The 22,500-nt window shown below is 47.0% G+C and overlaps 2 protein-coding genes across 2 annotated transcripts in view; one reads left to right on the top strand and one right to left on the bottom strand.

Moving 5' to 3' along the window:
- LOC143290238 (homeobox protein Dlx6a-like) overlaps nucleotides 1-22,500 on the top strand; it is a 71,384-nt gene that overhangs the window by 30,717 nt on the left and 18,167 nt on the right. Inside the window, exon 2 of the mRNA XM_076599574.1 lies at nucleotides 1-2. This exon is cut by the window's left edge and continues 183 nt beyond it. Within this exon, the coding sequence (XP_076455689.1) occupies nucleotides 1-2 (2 nt within the window). The remainder of the gene's footprint in view (nucleotides 3-22,500) is intronic.
- LOC143290079 (uncharacterized) overlaps nucleotides 16,025-22,500 on the bottom strand; it is a 13,750-nt gene continuing 7,274 nt past the window's right edge. Inside the window, exons 2-6 of the mRNA XM_076599369.1 lie at nucleotides 22,340-22,418; nucleotides 21,782-21,794; nucleotides 20,857-20,940; nucleotides 16,931-17,827; nucleotides 16,025-16,040 (exon numbers count right to left, since the gene is read on the bottom strand). Of these exons, the coding sequence (XP_076455484.1) occupies nucleotides 17,506-17,827; nucleotides 20,857-20,940; nucleotides 21,782-21,794; nucleotides 22,340-22,418 (498 nt within the window). The 3' untranslated portion in view covers nucleotides 16,025-16,040; nucleotides 16,931-17,505. The remainder of the gene's footprint in view (nucleotides 16,041-16,930; nucleotides 17,828-20,856; nucleotides 20,941-21,781; nucleotides 21,795-22,339; nucleotides 22,419-22,500) is intronic.

Here is a 22,500-nt window from a genome sequence, read left to right as displayed (position 1 = left end):
AGGTGGGTGAGGTGGATGTTGTCGCTGTCTTGGTGGTGGTGGTGGTGGTGGTGTTGTTGTTTTGTTGTTGTGGTTGTTGTTGTTGTTGTCGTTGTGGTTGTTGTTGTTGTGGTTGTTGTTGTTGTTGTTTTTGTTGTTGTTGATCCAGACACAGGTAGGTGTGGTGACTCTAGTCGATGGTTTAGTTTTTTTGTTGTTGGGTGTTTGTTGTTGTTGTTGGGTGTTTGTTTGTTGTTGTTGGGTGTTTGTTTGTTGTTGTTGGGTGTTTGTTTGTTGTTTTTGGGTGTTTGTTTGTTGTTGGGTGTTTGTTTGTTGTTGTTGGGTGTTTGTTGTTGTTGGGTGTTTGTTTGTTGTTGTTGGGTGTTTGTTGTTGTTGTTGGGTGTTTGTTTGTTGTTGTTGGGTGTTTGTTGTTGTTGGGTGTTTGTTTGTTGTTGGGTGTTTGTTGTTGTTGTCGTTGGGTGTTTGTTGTTGTTGGGTGTTTGTTGTTGGGTGTTTGTTGTTGTTGGGTGTTTGTTGTTGTTGGGTGTTTGTTGTTGGGTGTTTGTTTGTTGTCGTTGGGTGTTTGTTTGTTGTTGGGTGTTTGTTGTTGTTGGGTGTTTGTTGTTGGGTGTTTGTTGTTGGGTGTTTGTTGTTGTTGTCGTTGGGTGTTTGTTGTTGTTGTTGTCGTTGGGTGTTTGTTGTTGTTGTTGTTGTTGGGTGTTTGTTGTTGTTGGGTGTTTGTTGTTGCTGTTGTTGTTGAGTGTTTGTTGTTGTTGTTGTTGTTTTGGGTGTTTGTTTTATCGTTGTTTTTTGTCGTTGTGACTGACTCAGCCAGAGGTGGGTGTGCTGCCTCTTGTCTCTGGGTTGGTGATGTTTCCGTCTCATTCTGTCTCTGTCTCTCTCTCTCACTGGTCTCTCTCTCTCTCTCTCTCTCTCTCTCTCTCTCTCTCTCTCTCTCTCTCTCTCTCTCTCTCTCTCTCTCCCTCTCTCTGTCAGTTCGTCTTGTTTAGATTGATCTCGTTGTCTGTCTCCGTCTCCCTCCAGTTCCATTCTCTATCCTCTCTGCCATCCGTCCATCCATCCATCCATCCATCCGTCCATCCATCCATCCATCCATCCATCCATCCATCCATCCATCCGTCCGTCCATCCATCCATCCATCCATCCATCCGTCCATCCATCCGTCCATCCATCCATCCATCCATCCATCCATCCATCCATCCATCCATTTGTGAATGAGCAGTGTAAGAGGAAAGTACCATTACTTTCTCCACATCCACCGTTCGTTGTCTTGATGGGGGACAGGTGACTGCTTTCCCCAGGGGAGGAGAGGAAGGGGCAGGTCTCATTCGCCTATTCCCGTTTCTCCTACTCCTTGATCTCTTGACAGTTTGGTTCGTTTCCCGATCAGCCTACCCTCCCTCCCTCCCTCCTCGCCCCCACCCCCTCACCTCTCTCTCTCTTTCTGTCTGTCTGTCTCTCTCTCTCTCTCTCACGCGCGGGCACGCACATGCACACACACACACACACACATGTATAATATTGAGCTAGGTATATGGTCACATAGTTGTGTTGATTGTATTCGGGTTCATCGTCGACCCCCCCGTGATGTGATATGACCGACACGTCTTGACCATGTCAGGGAATGGGGGGGAGGAGGGGGCTCTACACTGACGCTGAAACAACGACTACACGTTTCACATGGGGCAGTGACCGCACCTTTTTCTGTTAATGTTGGGGAGTTTGTGGTTCGAACCTACAAACAACCTGTTGACTGTCAGCTCGGCGGGTCAGACAGTTGACTGAAAAAGCCACTCACACTCAGTTCTTGCGAGGAGAAAGCTTCCTTCACTCTGACGTCACCAGAACGTCACCGTGTACGTCACAAAGGTGGCCACTGAGAAACGATCTGACGTCGTGATGACATCACCAGACAACGCGTGGGTTTTTGGGGGCGGGATCAGCAAGTGGGAAGATCAGGTAATTACAAACTGCACACCTGTATGTCCGCTCCTTCCCCAACCCGTGACGAAAAAAAAGTAAGTCTGAATTCTCTGTCAAGCAGAGCTGCCCGGGCCCGCAAATCCAGTTGAATGAAAATTAAACCTGGCAGGGTTGGGTTTTTTTTGTTTTTTTGTTTTTTTTTTTGGTTTTTTTTAGAATCACCTCCTGTCGTCTTAAGGAAGAGCGGGCAAACGAAACGATAAACTAATTACACACTGTACGCCCCCCGGATTCGATCTACCACCCCCACAACCCCTTTGACAAGAAAAAGTAAGTCTCTAAATTCAGTAACGAGCACAGCTGATGGGGCGTGTACAACTGATTGAACGAAGATAAGAAGAACACGGCGCTGTTTTGTGTGAGAATCACCTCGTGTCGTCCGTAAGTAGGGTTGAGGTCAGTTGTTTGAGTTATGACGAGTACTGCACTGCACACTCTGACGCAGTCAAGGAAAGCTGCTATGTGTATCCACGTATGCACGGCTCATTCGCTTTGCGTGGGGATTGAGAGGGGGGGGGGGGGGAGTGCAGGCCATAATTAAGCTTGAAAAGTCGATGGCCCATGGCCGCCCCCCTTTTTTTTTTCTTTTTTTCTTTTTTTTTAAGCGGCTTAATTCAAGCAACAGAGCTGTCACACAAGCTAGGTCGTTTTGTCCTCGCTGTGTTTCTTTCTTTCTCGTCTCCTAGAAAGTGACAAGAGAGAGAGGGGGGGAATGGGGAGGTGGAGGGGGGGGGTGGAGAGAGAGAAAACTTTTGTCTCGTTTGTACCCCATGACTTAGGGGGGGCTTTTGACACCCCGCAGGGTACCCGGGACTGACTGACAGAGAGAGAGAGAGGAGAGAGGGAACCGGGTGGATGAGAGAGGTGAGTGGTTGTGTTTTAACTGGCGATACGCACGCCACCAGACGTCATCACCCCGTCAGATCCTTAGGTGGCGTCCAGGGTTTCCCCCCAGGATCCACCCCCACCTACATCTTCCCTTCCAGCCCTCACCCCTCCCCCGCCCCACCCCCCGGTTCTGGCTGTTTTGTTGAGCGCTTGACACCAGGCATCGAGGGCAGCGGGGTGGGTTGGGGTGGGTGGTGAGGGGGTGGGTGCCAGAAAGGGGGATGGGGAGGGGGGTTGTGAGGGGGACGGGGGGGCTGTGGCAGAGATGGAGGAGGTAAGGGAGAGGAGTTCACTGTATATTTTGTGAATCAAACATGAATCAAACGGTACATGAATCAGCATGAATCAAACAGTACACGAATCAAACAGTACATGAATCAGCATGAATCAAACAGTACATGAATCAAACATGAATCAAACGGTACATGAATCAACACGAATCAAACAGTACATGAAATCAGCATGAATCAAACGGTACATGAATCAACATGAATCCAACAGTACATGAATCAGCACGAATCAAACGGTACATGAATCAACATGAATCCAACAGTACATGAATCAGCATGAATCAAACGGTACATGAATCCAACAGTACATGAATCAGCACGAATCAAACGGTACATGAATCAAACAGTACATGAATCAGCATGAATCCAACAGTACATGAATCAACATGAATCCAACAGTACATGAATCCAACAGTACATGAATCAGCATGAATGAAACGGTACATGACTCAAACAGTACATGAATTGACATGAATCAAACAGCACATGAATCAAACAGTACATAGATCAAACAGTGCATGAATCAACATGAATCAAACAGTACATGAATCAGCATGAATCAAACAGTACATGAATCAACATGAATCAAACAGTACATGAATCAAACAGTACATGAATCAACATGAATCAAACAGTACATGAATCAACATGAATCAAACAGTACATGAATCAAACAGTACAGGAGGAGGGGGGGGGTTCAGGGGGTGGGGGCTGAAGAAAAGTGGTAACTGTTTTGTTGTTGTTGTTGTTTTTTGTTGTTGTATATTTGTTGTCGGTTTTTTTTTGGCAGGCAGACAGTCATAGCAGAGAGTTACTGTAACACCTACCTCTAAATTACATGGCACACACAGACACAGACACAGACACACACACACACACACACACACACACACACACACACACACACACACACACACACACACACACACACACACACACACACACACACACACGTCTTAATGTAGCATTAAGAAGAACACAAGTCACTTGTGGTGGTTGTGGCCCAGCAGTCCGTGTACCTTGAAGCTTTCCAAACCAATCACTAATATGGTGTAGAAACATATGCAGACCTGGGCGGTGTTTTGGGCTAGTAAGGTAGTAGTAGTTGTCATGCCCCCCTCACCCCTCCCCGCCCCCCACCCCCCGCGCGCCCCCTTCCCCCCCTCCCCCCCCCCCCACACACATACACCCATCACAGGGAATCGAAACCCACCACACACGTACTTGAATTTTTTTGCCTCCCGCCCACCTCCTCCCCCTCTGAGCCACAGTTGGTGGTCAGGTTGCTAGCCTTTCGGAAGTCCCGTGTTGCACCATGCACTTAGCGCGCACGTGAAAGAACTCCCACGTCAACAAAAAAAAGGGGGGGGGGGGGAGGTTGTTCCTGACCAAATTCTGTTGAAAAAAAATGCAACCAAGGCAAAACAGGAGAAAGAGAGATCAGACATGTTTGAGGGGTAGGGACTGGACGGGGGGGTGGGGGGAGCGGGTGGAGGGCAGGGGGGTCAGGGGGACATGGGGATGGTGTGTGTGTGTGTGTGTGTGTGTGTGTGTGTGTGTGTGTGCATTCGTGCGTGCGTGCGTACGTGCATGTGTGTGTGTGTGTGTGTGCGCGTGTGTGTGTGTATGTGTATGCATATTATTTACATTATTTTCATTTTCGTAAGTTCAGTTTTTGTTGCAGTTGCTTTTTGTAACAGTATACAGCCAGAAGACTTGACAAGCGGGAAAGGGGTGGAGGGGGTGGAGTGGGGGGGGGGGGAGCGGTGAGTGAGGCCGTGGGGGGGGGGGGTTGGGGGGGGGAGGGAGGCGGGGGAGGGGGATCTTGAGAAACTGGGAGAGCGACTGGAAGTTGAAACAGTGTGTGTGTGTGTGTGTGTGTGTGTGTGTGTGTGTTGGGGCGTGGATGGTGGGGTGGTGGTGGTGGAAGAAGTCAAGGTAACTTTTCGTGCCAGGGGCTGAAATGTAAGCCGATCTGGTGGTGGTGGTGAAGTTTGGAAGAGAGGCATGTCATACACTGCCATTGTCATCGCTTTGACATGGGCCTGTCACACGGATTAACTGTAAGTGGCGACACACACACACACACACACACACACATACACATACACACACGCACGCACACACGCACACACACGCACACGCACACACGCACGCACACGCACGCACGCACGCACGCATGCACAGACGCACACACATACACACACGCACGTACGCATACACGCACGCACACACACGCACCCTCCTACACAAACACACACACACACACACACAAACACACACATATGCACGCACACACACACTGTTTGGCTCCACAGCACTCTAACCCCCATATTCCACCTAGTCCACTACCCTCTCCCTTCGGCTTTTTTTTTTTTTGGTTTTTTTTTTAGTGTCATTCTCCACCACCTCTCCTGTGCCATGGCTTGTTTGTCTGTCTTTCCTTCCTTTTTCTTTCCTTTTTTTTTTTTTCTTATGTGGAGTGATGGCCCAGAGGTAACGCGTCCGCCTAGGAAGCGAGAGAATCTGAGCGCGCTGGTTCGAATCACGGCTCAGCCGCCCCGATATTTTCTCCCCATCCACTAGACCTTGAGCGGTGGTCTGGACGCTAGTCAATTGGATGAGACGATAAACCGAGGTCCCGTGTGCTAGCATGCACTTCGCGCACGTAAAAGAACCCACGGCAACAAAAGGGTTGTTCCAGGCAAAATTCTGTAGAAAAAATCCACTTCGATAGGAAAAAACAAATAAAAGTTGCACGCACAACCCACTCAACCAACCCCTCACATAGCCCGACTCCACTCCGCCCTCCCCCCTCCCCCCCCCCACGGCCCCCACTCCCCCCAAGGGTGGGGGGAAGGCCAATGGGGTAAGAGAAGGAGAGGGTGAGAGAGAGTGAGAGAGAGGGGGGGAAGAGAGGGAGGGAGAGAGGGGAGAGAGAGAGGGGAGAGAGAGAGGGAGAGAGAGGGGAAGAGAGGGAGAGAGAGAGGGGAGAGAGAGTAAGAGAAAGAGTGTGTGAGAGAGAGAGAGGGGCGCAGAGAGGGAGAGAGAGAGGGGAGAAAGGGAGAGAGAGAGGGGCAGGGGGTGTAAGGGGGTTGTCGTGTGAAAGTTAACGCTCAAGGACTTGTTTATTTAAAAGTCAACCATTTTACACCCCCCACCCCCACCCCCAGCCCCACCCCCCGGCCCCCACATAACCCCAACCCATCCCCCGCTTTCATCAACAACATCAACACGAGTGTTTCGAAGCTTAAGGAATGATGAAAGCAATTTGCTTTTTCTTTTCTTTTTTTTTTTTCTTTTTTTTTTTGTCTTTCTTTCTTTTTCTCTGTGTGTTATTCCAGGAAAAAAAACAAAAAAAAACAACAACAACGCAAAAAAAACCCATGAACGATGGCAGTAGGTAGTAGTGGGCAGTACAGTCAGAAGAACACCACCAGACATGGCCGTACAAAAAACGTGCCATCCTCTGGCTGCCTGATGCCTATCAACACACACAGGGAAGAAACCACCCAATCCCCATCCCCCACCCCCACCTCTCCCCCACCTTCCTGCCACCGTTAGTCACCTTTCTCGTCCCCACTCTCTATCCTCTCTGTCTCCCTCTCCTCTCCTCTCCACTCCACTCCACCCCTTCCCCTTCTCTCCCCTCCTTCTCTCTCTCTCTCTCTCTCTCTCTCTCCCATCACCCACTTTGCAGCTGCTGCAGCCTACCCCCCCACCGCCGCCACCCCCCTTGTCCTCACGGCTCCTGCCCTGCCCTGCCCTGCCCTGCCCTGCCCCACCCACCCACCCCGGGTACATCCACCCACCCGCCTTCTCTACCACCCTTTCCTTCATCCTCTCTGCCTGTTCTCCCCCCCTCCCCCTCCTTAACCCCCTCCCCCCCCCCAACCTCCCTCCACCTCCTCATCACCTGTCCCCCCCCTCGCCCCTCCCCTCCCCCCCGCCCTCCTCCCTTCCCCTCCCCTCCCTGTGTGTTCTTTCTGTGTGGTTGTGATGACGATGAGGTTTCGTTTCACCCCCCCCCCCCCCCGCCCCCCTACCCTCTCTCCCCTACCCCCCCCCCCTCCCCTTCCCTCCCACCTCCCAACCCCATCTCTTCTCTCCTGCTCACCCCTTGTCAGGGTACCCTAGCCTGCTACCCTTATTTCACCCCCCCTACCCCTGTACACATCACTACCTAGCCCTACCCTACCCTCATTTCACCCCCCTACCCCTGTACACATCACTACCTAGCCCTACCCTACCCTCATTTCACCCCTCTACCCCTGTACACATCACTACCTAGCCCTACCCTACCCTCATTTCACCCCTCTACCCCTGTACACATCACTACCTAGCCCTACCCTACCCTCATTTCACCCCTCTACCCCTGTACACATCACTACCTAGCCCTACCCTACCCTCATTTCACCCCTCTACCCCTGTACGCATCACTACCTAGCCCTACCCTACCCTCCTCTGGCCTGCCCTGCCCTTACTCGACCCTACCCTATCCTAAACGGTTGTTGAAAAGTCTTTTTGGAAGTTTTCAATCGTCGTGCAATCTCTCTCTCTCTCTCTCTCTCTCTCTCTCTGTCCCACTCTCTCTCTTTTTCCCCCTTTTGCTTAGTGATCCGTGACGTTTGTAGTGCTGATTGTAGTGTTGTTATGGGGGAGCGCCGCCTGTTTGGGTTCGATGGTTATGACATGGGCTCCTGTACAACGTCTGTCTTAGGCTGGGGATCAAAAACACACAACGCTTCAACGCCTTTCCGAACGGGTGAGGGGATTGGGGGGGGGGGGGAGATCGGAGGGGGATGTGGTGGGGGTCGGGGGGGAAGCCGTTGGTTGTGTGTGGGTGGGGGGTGTGTGTGGAATGGGTGGTGGGGGTGGAGATGGAGGGGTGTGGGACGCGGACGGGGGTAGGGATGGCGGGCAGCCGCAACACACACACACACACACACACACACACATACACAGTGTCCAAAATAAGCAGACCCTGTATACCCAATAAGTTCCAAGCCCAATAATTGATAGGTGTTAGCAGTTATAAGAGACAGATATTTTTAACTTGATTTACGTAGTAGGAACGAGGCGTGGATGAATGAGCCTTTTCAAATTTTTTTATTTGTTTGTTTGTTTGTTTCAATTGACAATTTAACGTCAGTTTCGGTTCCCTTTGACTGGTTTTAAATTAAACACTGACTGGTTTCCAGTCCTGGAACGTCCCATTTTACGGCCGGCCTGGGTAAGAGTAACATGACTTCAATGGGTTTAGGGATAGGGTGAACTATATATGTAATGCTGAATATAACCCCATAGAAAAGAACTGTCCTTTTTATAAAAAAAATTTCTGCTGTCAATTTTTTGCCCATTGGGCTTCATCAGGGAGTGTCTTGTCTATGACGTATTGTCTACAGTATACGTCATCATATACGTCATAGGCATTACGTCAAAGACATAGAATGTGTAAATTGTGTGTGTGTGTGTGTGTGTGTGTGTGTGCGTGTGTGTCGGTGTGTTAAATCAAACAATTTCCAGTACATCAGTTAATACGAATCCAGTGTGTGTGTGTGTGTGTGTGTGTGTGCCGTGGAAGCTGTGATACGTAGACTAGAAATGAGTGTGTGGAGGAGGGGGGTAGAGGAGGTGCAGGGTAATGTGTGTGGTGTGTGTGTGTGTGTTGGAGCTCATGTACGTTCATATGTATTTGACTGTGCTTTCATATCTGTGAAACTGCATGTTCGGTGCATATCTGTTATGCATGTGTGGGTGTATATGTGAATGTGTGCCTTCATGTTTTACATCTATTTGTTTATTTATCATCATTGTTATCTTTTTTTTTCTTTCTTTTTTTTTTTACATTATAGTTATTATTTATTTATTTAAAAGCTTGGGGATCTTGAACCTTTTAACAGCTCTTCTAATGCAGTCGAATCGTCTGTGTCTATAAAGTCTCAGAATACATAAACAAAGAAAAAAAAATGTAGGTGATTCGGAGGTAGGCGGTTAAGAAATTTAAAAAAATATATTACATGGTGCCGAACGAACGTTTAAAGTTGACGAGAGTTAATTCAGGAGTGAGGGGGCTGGAGCTGAAGGGGTGGGAGGTGGGGGGGGTGGGGGGGGTAACATTGACTGGAAAGAACTGACGTCTGCACGACTGAAAGAAATCTTGAAGAAGAAATAAGTGTCAAATAAGTACAAAGCATCGTTGTTACCCATACTCAGACACAAAGGGCATACAATTCCAGACCATCGCCGTATTAATACACGGCCTCGTCTAATCTGTGTTTTCGTGCAGAAATAAAGAGACCCAGAGCTACCTTTATTCCGGCATGACTCTGGGTTCATTTCTCTGTGTCTGGTGCTGTTCATGTCTCTCTGTCTGGTGCTGTTCATTTCTCTGTGTCTGGTGCTGTTCATTTCTCTGTGTCTGGTGCTGTTCATTTCTCTGCTGTTCATTTCTCTGTGTCTGGTGCTGTTCATTTCCCTGTGTCTGGTGCTGTTCATTTCTCTGTGTCTGGTGCTGTTCATGTCTCTCTGTCTGGTGCTGTTCATTTCTGTTCATTTCTCTGTGTCTGGTGCTGTTCATTTCTGTTCATTTCTCTGTGTCTGGTGCTGTTCATTTCTGTTCATTTCTCTGTGTCTGGTGCTGTTCATTTCTCTGTGTCTGGTGCTGTTCATTTCTCTGTGTCTGGTGCTGTTCATTTCTCTGTGTCTGGTGCTGTTCATTTCTGTTCATTTCTCTGTGTCTGGTGCTGTTCATGTCTCTGTGTCTGGTGCTGTTCATTTCTCTGTGTCTGGTGCTGTTCATTTCTGTTCATTTCTCTGTGTCTGGTGCTGTTCATTTCTCTGCTGTTCATTTCTCTGTGTCTGGTGCTGTTCATGTCTCTCTGTCTGGTGTTGTTCATTTCTCTGTGTCTGGTGCTGTTCATTTCCCTGTGTCTGGTGCTGTTCATTTCCCTGTGTCTGGTGCTGTTCATTTCCCTGTGTCTGGTGCTGTTCATTTCCCTGTGTCTGGTGCTGTTCATTTCTCTGTGTCTGGTGCTGTTCATTTCCCTGTGTCTGGTGCTGTTCATTTCTCTGTGTCTGGTGCTGTTCATTTCTCTGTGTCTGGTGCTGTTCATTTCTCTGTGTCTGGTGCTGTTCATTTCTGTTCATTTCTCTGTGTCTGGTGCTGTTCATTTATCTGTGTCTGGTGCTGTTCATACTCCCCCCCCCCCCCCCCCCCCCCCCCCCCCTTACCACCGCCTTTCCCACTCTTTTCTAATCCAATTTACGAAGTCCGTAAATGATTTTGTTTTTCAATCGGCTTGGTCTGCTGCTGCTACTACTACTACTACTACTGCTGCTGTGCTGCTGCTGCAGCAGCAATAATGTCAGTTTTACTACTGCTACTATTACTATTGCGACTTCTACGAAGAATATGAATAAGAGTAAGAATAATTTCAGTTTTAAACTTGATACTAGTTTTATATAGCTCTACGATACAAGCAGAAGTAAGCTGTACGCGCTTTACAAATCCAATTCTTGTACATGTAATCAAAGTAAGAACATCCCGTTTAGCGTACAATAATATATAAAACACAGCCTCTTCAAAAAAAAAAAAAAAACCTGCTCCATCTGTGTGTGTGTGTGTGTGTGTGTGTGTGTGTGTGTGTGCTAAAAAAAAAAAAAAAAAAAAAACCCAGCCATTCTCTCTCTGTCTGTGTCTGTCTCTCCACTCCGTCTCCCCCCCCCCCCCCCCTCCCCCACCCCCCACCCCCACCCCCCGGCCCCCCCTCTCCCCTCTCTTGACAGGGCAGTAGTATCCCGTGGTGCTTTGCTGGGGGAGCGGGCGCCATTGACAGACTCTTTGAACAGCGGCTGTCACGTTTGACACACACACCCCCTCCCCTCTGTCACACGCTGTTCCTCCCCTTCCTCCCCCCCCCCAGCCCCCTCCCCCTCCCCCGCCACTTCCTTCCTTCTTCCACCCCTCCACCACATCACCTCCCACTCCATCACCCCGCCTCACCCCCAACACCGCCCCCCCCTTCTCTCTCTCTCTCTCGCTGTGTCTCTCTCTCCTCTCTCAGTGTCTTTTCTGTCTCTTTATGCCTCTGTATGTTTGTGTGTCTCTCTCTCTCTCTGTCTGTGTGTCTCTCTCTCTGTCTCTCCCTCTCTGTCTCTCTCTCTCTCTGTCTGTCTCTCTCTCTCTCTCTCTCTCTCTCTCTCTGTGTGTGTGTGTCTGTGTGTCTCTCTCTCTGTCTGTCTCTCTGTCTCTCTGTCTCTCTGTCTCTCTCTCTCTCTCTCTCTCTCTCTCTTCGCCAACCCCGTTTATGCCCCCATGTTCTTCTCCCCTTCCCTAACCACCGCCACAACCTCCACCCCCCCCCACCTCCACCCCCTTTCCGCCAGCTCCTCACCCCCCCCCCCCCCCACCCACACACACACACTCACACCCCGCCCCCTACCCCTACCCCTCCCCCTCCCTTCCCGGCGCAGGCTCTGGAGCCGTATCTTTAACCCCCCCACCCCCACCCCCACCCCCCACCCCCTCCTCCCGTTCTCCCTCTCCTCTCCCCTCCCTCCCTCCCTCCCCCCTTGTCTCCCCATCTGCATTGTCTGATGGGGTCTCTTGTTTCGCTGTTTGGATTCCGAGGCTTGAGATTGGCCATTTCCGTCCAGGCTTTTTTCTTGAGACTGAGAGTGCGCGGTCTTTGGTGTTGGTTGTGTCCCCCTTTTTTCTTTTTTTTTTTTTTTTTTTTTTTTTTTTTTTTTTTTTTTTTTTCCATCGTAAGCAACGTCGTCGTCATCATCACCAACATCATTGTCAACATCAACATCGACGTTGCTGTCATCATCATCTTTATTCTTTTTTTTTTCTTTTTTTTTTTCTTTTTTTTTATTCATCTTTATTTCATTTTATTTGTTTGTTGTTGTTGTTATTGGCTTTAGAGACAGAGACACAGAGAGAGAGAGAGAGAGAGAGAGAGAGAGAGAGAGAGAGTTTGAGGTGTATGTAATCGTGCAAAGGTTTGAGACGAATATTTTCATGGGTAGATGTGCTTCAGTTGAGATGTTGGTTTTGTTGGTTTTCAGGGGGGTGGGGGTGGGGGCGGGTGGTGGTGGTGGGGGTGTTGTTGGATAGGCAATCCTGTATAGGTTTGAGACCATTGTTGTTGTTTTTTGGGGGGTGAAGGGTGTTTTGTTGTTGTTTTTTTGTTTGTTGATTGGTTGGGTTTTTTTGTTTTTTGAATGGTTAATCATGCGTTGGGCTGGGACGATTTTGTTTTGCGTGTAAGCAATTGACTTCATAATTGTCACTCAGGATCGGCAACAGCTTGTATCATGAGATCACGTGGTCTGAACAGATACAGCACTCTTCAAGTCTGTTGATGTTGATGTTGATGTTGACGTGTTAGGTGTGGATCAGTTACACTCTTTGTTTTGTTTCGTCTCACTGTTGATGTTGATGTTGACGTGTTAGGTGTGGATCAGTTACACTCTTTGTTTTGTTTCGTCTCAAACTGGGTTATTATCTCGTTCCAAAGGGGTGGTTTTGTTTCCTTTGTATTCTGTGGTTAATTTATGTGTGTGTGTGAGGTTTTCGTTTTCGGTTTTTGGGGTTTTTTTGTTTGTTTGTTTTTTGTTTGTTTGTTTCTTTCTTTCTTCTCAGTGACTGCTTTCTCTGCCTTTTCGTCGTTGTTGTTGTTTTTAGTTGTTTTTTTGTTTTGTTTTTCGGGTTTTTTTAAATAAATATTTTATTCGAGTTTAACATTTAATGGTGGTGTGTCTATCGAGATCGATGATGACCATCGTTGTCATCCAGCTGGGGAATGGGGGGAGGGTGGTCGTGGGTGGCGTGGGGGGGGGGGGGTGGCGTGGGGGGGAACAACAATAACATACAAACAATACAACAGCAAAAAGAAGAAGAAAAAACACCGAATATTTTACTGTTGTTGATAGCTTGTTTCACGTCCTTCAGTGACATTTTATACGGACTGAACACAGTATGCATGTATGTATGTATGTATATCTATCTATCTATCTATCTATCTATCTATATATATATATATATATATATATATATATATACATGTGTGTGTGTGTATATATATATATATATATAGAGAGAGAGAGAGAGAGAGAGAGAGAGAGAGAGAATCTTTCTCTGCATGTTTGTGCCGTTGTCCCGTGATGGGGTTGCGGGCAGTCAGTTAATCGCTGCTGCCGATATATTTGTTGGACAGTCTAAATTGTTCTCAGTGAGATAATGGTTTCACTGTCGTTTCAAAAAAAATGACGTGACCAGCTTTTTCAATGTCTTTTCATTGTCACGTATAATTAAATAAATCACTCACCTGTTGAAGTACGAAGTTCCCTAAGAGGGAAACGTAAAGTAGACAAGTTTATATATATATATATATATATATATATATGTGTGTGTGTGTGTGTGTGTGTGTGTGTGTGTGTTATTTTTATGAATAGAAAAACACAAAAAGAGGTAACAGATTTCTTCAAATTGTTTTGGGCCATGTCAGATATGACTGTAATCTTTGTTGTCGTTTTGTTGTTGTTGTTGTTGTTGGTTTGGTAGAGTTTATATATATATATATATATATATATATATATATTTTTTATAAAACATAACGTTGTTGTTGTTTGATTTTTTTGTTTTTTCAAGCGCCAGAAAATGAGACAAGTCAGGGCAACTGTAATATGATTAAAAATTGTAGGCTGATGATAGCAACAACACCAACACTGCCACCACCAGCAGCAACAACAATTATTATTATCATTATCAGTAGTAGTAGTCGTGGTAGTAGTAGAAGGAGTAGTAGTAGAAAGGGTAGTGTCATTATTGATATTATTATTATTATCATCGTCGCCATTATTATTGTGATAATTGTTATCATTGTCATTATTATTATTATTATTATTATTATTATTGTTGTTGTTATTATTATTATTATTATTATCATCATCATCTTCATCATCATCATTATCATTATTATTATTATTATCATCATCATCTCTATACTGAAATATAGACAATAAAGTGTGTGCATTCGTGTATTCGTATTCGTATTTTTATCAATGAATAATAATGGCGATGACAAATATTATTTCTTTTTTTAAAAAGAAGACCCAAAAATAGAGAGCAGAAACCTTTTTTTTTTTTTTTAAAGAATATAATATGTATGCATATTTATGCAAAACGACAGACAAAGCATCAGTAGGATAGATAGGATAGCGAGATACAACGGGTGGGAAGAGGAGCGGCTGGGGGGCGTTCACACACACACACACACACACACACACACACACACACACACACACACACACACACACACACACACACACACACACACACACACACACACACACACACACACACACACACACACACACACACACACTTCGATCCAGTTCAGACATTCTTAGTTTATTAAAACACATGACACGATTCACTTTGTCAGGGTATTTCCAGGCACAAAGTCTGACCGAAAGAGGGGGAAAAGAAAAATAAAAATAACAGAACCAAACCGAATTTAGGCGCAAATGAGTCAAGCAATCTGTTGATGCAGGAAGAAAAAGTTCCGTGGACACACTAACAGGGGGAATGTATACCGAAAACGTTGATCGCTGTTCTGTATTTACGTCTTTATTATTATCATTATTATTATTATTTAGATTATCATTTTTTCCCTAGTGCTTGATTTTATGTGGGGAGTTGTTGGTGGTGGAACTGTTGCATTTATCAAAATATGAATACGGCGAATTGAAAAAAAAAAAAAAATAAATAGATCAATAATTAAGTAAATTAAAAAAATCACTTGAGAAGAACCTGAAAACAACAGAACGCTATACAACAAAGGTTGTAGCAGTCTATATATATATATATATATGTGTGTGTGTGTGTGTGTGTGTGTGTGTGTGTGTGTGTGTGTTGCATCCCATTCACTTTGTAATGTATCACAGCACGGCCAGTTCGAGAACAAGCAATACACCACATCATGACAGCACGTGGCAAGAATGGTCCGAGTCCTATGGAAGTGATTGCATGCAGGTGGTTGAAAACTCCTCCTGGAAAACAGTTTGGTCACAAAGCGTTTTACAGGGTGTCGCCAATGATGGTATGATTCACAGCTTCGCTTCTTCCAGTATCGTCTGTCACACGTGACTTTACACGTATCGTGTGTGGCATGTTAGTATCCAGTAGAATGTGTCACACATAGCTCCACAGTATCCAGTATTGTGTAAGCACACATAAAGTTTCATAGTATCCAGTAATGTATATCACTTATAGCTCCGCAGTATCCAGTATTAGTATATCACACACAGTTTCACAGCGTCCAGTAATTTGTATCGCATGCAGCTGCACATTACCAAACCACATAATTATATCCAGGTGTATCACATGTAGTTTCACAGTATCCAGGTGTACCACGTATATTTTCACAGTGTCCAGGTGTACGACATATAGTTTCACAGTATCCAGTATAGATCGTTGCATGTAGTTTAACAGTATCCAGTATAGTACATCACGATATCCAGTATAGTGCATCACAGTATCCAGTGCAGTGTATCACACATATAGCTTCACAGTATCCAGTATAGTGCATTTCAGTATCCAGTATAGTATATCACAGGTAGCTTCACATTATCCAGTATATATTCATCACAGGTAGCTTCATATTATCCAGTATACATTCATCATAGGTAAGTTCACATTATCAAGTATACATTCATCACAGGTAGCTTCACATTACCCAGTATGTATTCATCACACGCAGCTTCACAGTATCCAGTATATTGTATCCAAGATGGCTCCATATCATGTTTCACAATATCCGGTATCGTGTGTCACAGTCACCTCAGGATATCCGGAATCCACATAGCCACTACCAGTATCCGGTGTGGCTCATTATGATCACTTGCATATTCCCACATTACAGAAGCACCACAGCGGGAAAAAAAAAAAGAATCAATAGATAAATGATAAACAAATAAATAAACAGTATTTCGCAGAATCCTGTGTACAGTATTTTAAAATAAAAATAAAAAATAAAAATAAAAAGCTTTCTCAAGCTCAAGCAGGTAGCGTAATGATGACGACAGCAGAAAGAGTGACGTCACAGGTGTTTCATGTGCAGGATTCACTGACAGTTCTAACCGCCAGAATTGGGGAGAGGGAGTGCACGGAGGGCGGGGGGGTCGGAATGCGGGGGGGGGGGGGGGGGAGGGATTGGGGGGGGGGGGGATTGGGGCGAGGGAGGGGGGGAGGCGGACTAACATCTTCATGACGTCATAAGACATCACAACATCCGCGGAGGACCAACGCATGTGGTGTCAAAATTACCACGTGCAATGCAGGTCGCCGCATTATTTATGTGTAGTGTTAGACGTTGAGCGCCTCAGAGATAGCATCTCTCTCTCTCTCTCTCTCTCTCTCTCTCTCTCTCTCAGAGAACGAAAAAGCAAACACAATTCAGCTTTGAACTGGCTTTTTTCAATTTAAACAGACTTGCACGCATGACTGCTGATGATCATACAGTACACTCTGCACCTGACATCAGAAGGCGTGGTCCTTTTTTTTTTTTTTTTTTTTTAAGTGTGTGTGTGTGTGTGTGTGTGGTTGTGTGTGTGTGTGTGTGTGTGTGTGTGTGTAGTTGTGTGTGTGTGTGTGTGTAGTTGTGTGTGTGTGTGTAGTTGTGTGTGTGTGTGTGTGTAGTTGTGTGTGTGTGTGTGTGTGTGTGTGTGTGTCCCAGCCAAAGACATAACGCAGCCATACCCATCATATACCATGTACCGAGTAAAAACCACCAGGCAGCACAAAATGAACAGGAAGTGACTGAAGCTATGACGTCACTGGCTGATGACAAAATGGTAGAATACGTCACACACCAGACACGTGTCTGCATACGTTTCTGTCTGAAGTGCATGCTCTCTGTCTGTCTCTCTTTTTTTTTTTTTTTTTTTTTTTTTTCTCCCCATCGGTTTGGTTTGCTTTGGTTTTGCTGGAGAAGTTGAACAGCGGTATTCCAATCACACACAGCGGCTAGCATTAGTAGTAATCCATGACAAGAAACTGTAAAGAACTCGTCTTTTCTGCAGAACATAATCCTCACATGTGCTCTGTGTCCGCCCAGTAGTACAACTCTGAAGACGACCTCCCCACACACACAAAAAAAAAGCCTCCTTAAACAGTATCCCCAGTTGAGAGCGTGAAGCAGCTGGTGTGATCCTCAATGACGCAGTCAAAATGGTCCACAATATGACATAACCCAGGACTATCCACACCACACAACCTGACAGCACAGCACAGCACAGCACAGCACAGGACATCCACAGCCCCGCAACGAAAGGTCACGCAACGTGGTGGTCGTTCCCAAGACATCCACACCACCACCACCACCAGCCCGGTCCTGCAGCATCCTCAGTCCCCCGAGACACAAACGCAGTTAGTCTCCCCTTGTTCCAATCCGAGAACATGCGCGGCTTCTGCTGCTGCTGCTGCTGCTGCTGCTGCTGCTGTTGTTGTTGCTGTTGCTGCAAGTAAGCTAGCACAGACTGCCTCGTGCCGTCCCGGTCTGCGGCCTGATGGGCTGGCCCTTGTGGCCCACACCGGTAGAGGCAGCACGGGGCCACATCCAGGTGAGCTGCTCTCCTCCGCTCTGGCGCTCCCGGCCTGTGCCGTCCTCCACTTATATACAAGACTAAAATTGACCAATTTCAGGGAAGGAGTCATTTTCCCCCGGTTAGAACGGCATTTACCCTTCGCTGATTGCCCCCAAAGTATTAGTTTTGTCAACAGGGAAATTTGCCTTGATTACACGCAATTTTCCGCGACGCCCAGCCTTAAAATTTCATAATGGTAGGTGATTAGGCCCGTTTTAACATTGGACGGTTAATTTATTTGACAAGACATCGCACTTAACGCCGCGACAAACGAGCTTGTGCTTACTGAATCTTTCATTAACGCCAAATAGGGCCCCGAATACCATTGATTTTTTCCCCACCGGAATAGCAGCGCATGGGAATAATGACTGGAATAAAAGCAAATTAAACATTATTTTCTGTTATTTTCTTCTCGCTCGATCGAGGGCTGGCAAAAGGCCTGTGATCACCTTCAGGTTGTGGGCCGGTGGATAGGGGGGAGGGGGGGGGGTGGATCCTGGCTGATAATCAGCTTGTCAACCGGCCACTACCTTGTTACGTCACACGACCTGTGGTTTGGACGCCAAGGTGATGGTTAGCACGCCCGTCAGGGGAGAGTGGAGGGAGGGAGGGGGAGGATGGGGGGGGGGGGGGGTCATCACAGCGGGCCCTCCAAGACAGAAACCAGACTCTGCATCAGGATGGAAGCAACGGAATTCAGGGAACCCGTCTCCGTCACTTTGTGGAGGGAGGTGGGCGGGGGAGAAGTGTTTGGGAGGAGGGGGTGGGGGGGGGGGTTGTCAGGAAAGTTCTTGTAGTGGTTTGCTGGGCAACATCAACACACACACACACACACACACACACACACACACACACACACACACACACACACACACACACACTATAAATGATAGTGGGATGAATATGTGTGAGAAGCATTTGAGACATGAAACGGAAACCTGAAAAAAGAAAGAAAAAAAAAAGAAAAGAAAAAAGATTCCGCTAGTCTGGAATTGTCTGTCTGGCGATGTTTGACACCAGAGTGGCCCCCGCATATTCCGTCAATATGACAATGACATGTATTACGCGGTAATCGACGCTTCCTACCATAATATTCCCAACTCTTCTCTACCACACACACATACTCAAACACACACCCGGTGTACCAGCAGTATAACAGTGGAAAGACGTTCAATGGAAGTCACCCAGTGTTGCTTCCTGGAAAAATATGGCTTGTATGTTTACCGCAATATCACCAACAAAATTGGATGAAAGATTTTTTTTTTTTTTTAATAAATATTATGAAATGTTTTATAAACTGGCTTCCTCTACCATTGGAAGGTAAAATCACACACACACACACACACACACACACACACACACACACACACACACACATATATATATATATAGAGAGAGAGAGAGAGAGAGAGAGAGAGAGAGAGAGAGAGAGAGAGGGGTGCTATTTTATTTTCTTCCATCTGGAGGCAAACACAATCAAGTAAATCTGGGATTTTTGTTAACCTACGAAAACTTAGTACGACAATGTAGCTGTTTCTGTCTGATCTGCTGAATAATAATAATAATAATAATAATAATAATAATAATAATAATAATAATGTGAAAATGACAGTATTACTTAAATGGAAAATGCGAAGAAAATAAAGGACATGGTAGGTGTATGTTTGTCAGAAATAATTACTTTGAAGAAGAAGAAGAAGAAGAAGTGTGTTATGATACACAACTTATTCACGTTTCAGTTTTGACTGGCTTTCCATCGTTCCTTCGTTCCTCCCTTCCTTTCTTCTTTCTTTTCTTCTTCTTCTTTTTTTTTCTTTCTTCGTTTTTCTTTCCTTTTTTTCTCATTCAGAGCCAACACAAACGTTGCTGTGATTCTCTTCGCCTTCCGCTCCTGGGCTGTCTCAGTGGCGAGCACCTCTGTTTTTAAGACCAACCCTATACTTTGGTTCGGGCCTCGGCGGAACCCGCTATTTGCCTCCCCTGATGATAGACTGGCGTTGGCAGGCAGTCTTTGGAAGCGGCAGATAATCGATGCCGGGAGAAAAAGGAGAAGAAACCTCATCTAGCGTCCCCCCCCGGCACATAATTAGCATCTAGCAAGGGGGGGGGGGCGGGGGGGGGGCAGAGTCCCGGGAAGGGGAAGAAGCCAACTACCCCCCCCTACCTTCCCCCTTTCCCTCCCTCCCCCTCTACCCCCCCCCCACCCCCATCCCCTATCCTCCCCTCCAGTCCATATACACAAACTTCTCTCCGCTCTTTCCAAACTTTTTTTTTTCCCCCTTCCGAATCTCTTGCTTCGAGCTTCAAGCTTAAAAAAAGGGAAAAAAAAGAAAAAAGAAGAAAAAAAAAGTTCTTTCCTTTCTGTAAGTGGACCTTGTGTCCTGCATGCTCTGAGTTTGTTTTTTGTTGGTTTGTTGGTTTTCATTTAACTGTGGTTTATTTGATTTTGATTTTTTTTTTTTTTTTTTTTTTTTTTTAATATCCTGCCCCTCCCTATTACCCGCTTCTCTAGCTTGGAAATGTGGCTTTTGGTGCAAATCTCGCTCTCTCTTTCTCTCTCTTTTCTCCAACTTTTGTTCAGAAAGACATGCGCACGGAAGAAATGCATAAACACATATGCGAGGTCTTACATACATACATGCATACATACATACATACATACATAGCATGCTGTAAGTAATGAAAAACCATTTTGAAAAAAAAAAAAAAAAAAAAGAAGAAGGAAAGAAAAGAAGAAAAAAGAAGGCCTCACAAAAAGAGTCAGTCTATCTCAAATGACATCTGTGATATCTCCAGCTCCAATCAAGGACCCAGGTTTTTCACCTCACCCCACACCCACACCCCCACCTGCACATTATAAAGAGGAGGGGAAAAAAAAAAAAAAAAAAAAGCACACAGCCCAGGATACGAACCCACTCCCTCTCCCTCTACACATCCCCCCTTCTCTCCCCCCCCTCCCCGCCCCGCCCCCCAAGTGGCTTCAGACGGCAGCAGTGGTGTCGGGGGGTATAGCAGGGGGTTCAAAGCCCCGGCAGTCACTTTCCCCTGTGTCGGCAGCGCGCGATAAGCATCTTTATCGAAGGGGCTCTATCAGGGCCCCGGTAGTCGGCCTCACCGTCACGCCTGACGGATCAAAGATGGACGCGGGGTGTGGAACCCAGGGTGTACCCGTTTCATGTCGGCTAGCAGGGTCAGGACGCTGTAAGCCGGAGCGGACATGGATCAGAGGAGTCTGACTGTACGCTTTCACAGAGCCTCCCGTACTTTTCCTCTTCCCTTTGAGGTGGGGGGGGGGGGGGTCACAGCTCGGCAATCCGGGTGGGGGTTCACTAGGGGTGGGGGGTTATCTACCCATCCTTCACCACTTCCCCCCCCCCCCCACCCCCCGAACCCCCAACCCCAATCCCCTCCCGTTCGATAGCAGTGTCATGGCAGAAGTTGATCGTTTGGTTGGTTAGTTGGATGGTTGGGTTTTCAGCATCTGCGGCTGTTTAAATGAACTCGGGCGGCGATGTTGAAATCAGTTTTCGGTCTGGGATGTTGAGTTGAGTGTCTGTGTGTGAACTGCAGCTGAATGAGCTGTGAGACACATGGTGATGCTGACAGGTTCTGAAGAACGCTTCACCACAAAGGCAGCAGTGATGCCAGTGTCTTGAAACAGCGTCGCTCCGGTCCCTCTTGTACACAGTGTCACCATCAGTAATCCCTTGTTCCTGCCATGTTCTGCATGGACTCTGGTGGTGAGAATGAAAGCATTCTGAATCCCTTCTCGTGTGTGTGTGTGTGTGTGTGTGTGTGTGTGCACCCACCATCACAGGGGTATAATAACTTTAGGAAAGGGGGGATTTGAATGTTCAGTGAAGATGTCATGGAAAACCTGTTCTGTCAGACAAATAAGTATCGTTAGCACTGACCCTGTGTTACCTGTTGTTGTTTCATTATCTCCCACTCATAACAGAAATACCAGACCGGACCACCTGCATCAAAGGACAGATTGCGTCACTGACTTGATCTTACACGTGACGACACAGCGACCAAGCTCTGCATTCAGTCAGTCATAGACAATATCCTCCAGCCAGAAAAAATGATAACAGGCGTCAGGCGAGTGTGTGTGTTGGGGGGGAGGGGGTGAGAGGAGTGGGGGGAGGCATGTAGGGGGTCGGGTGGGGCGATGCGGTGAGGGGCTCGAGGGGTAGGGGGCTCGAGGGAACTAGGGGGAGTGGGGGGGTGGCTAGGGGGAGAGGTACAATGGGGATGGGGATGGAGGGAGGGTAAAATCAGGCCCCCATTGTGGTCCCAGTAGGCACTCAACGCGGGGTGCCATGGAGAGAGAGCTCGGTGAGCACCGCCAGACAACAGGACGGCGCCAGACAGACAGACACAGCCACGAGTGGAGCCACTCTCTGCCTCCTCATCCTCAGGCGGTCCGTCCTCTGAGCAAAGTCAGGCACCAGGGGGGGGGGGGGGGGGGCGGAGGGGGAGACAGAGAGAGACACACACACACAGAGCCGTAGCCGCGCACCAAAGAGGACCAGAGACTCCGTGGTTTTTGAGAGGTCCTTCACACTGACGATGTTAGGGTTGGAGAGGTGGTCCACAACCTCCCGCAAACATCAAGGGCGTCAGTCCTCGTGAGCAGTTCTTCCATCAGTTAGCGCCCTTTGTTGAGGACTGGAGGAGGGC

The sequence above is a fragment of the Babylonia areolata genome, chromosome 15 (genome assembly GCF_041734735.1).
Source record: "Babylonia areolata isolate BAREFJ2019XMU chromosome 15, ASM4173473v1, whole genome shotgun sequence".
In the NCBI taxonomy this organism is placed as follows: Eukaryota; Metazoa; Mollusca; class Gastropoda; order Neogastropoda; family Buccinidae; genus Babylonia; species Babylonia areolata.
This window is presented reverse-complemented; position numbering and strand designations above follow the sequence as displayed.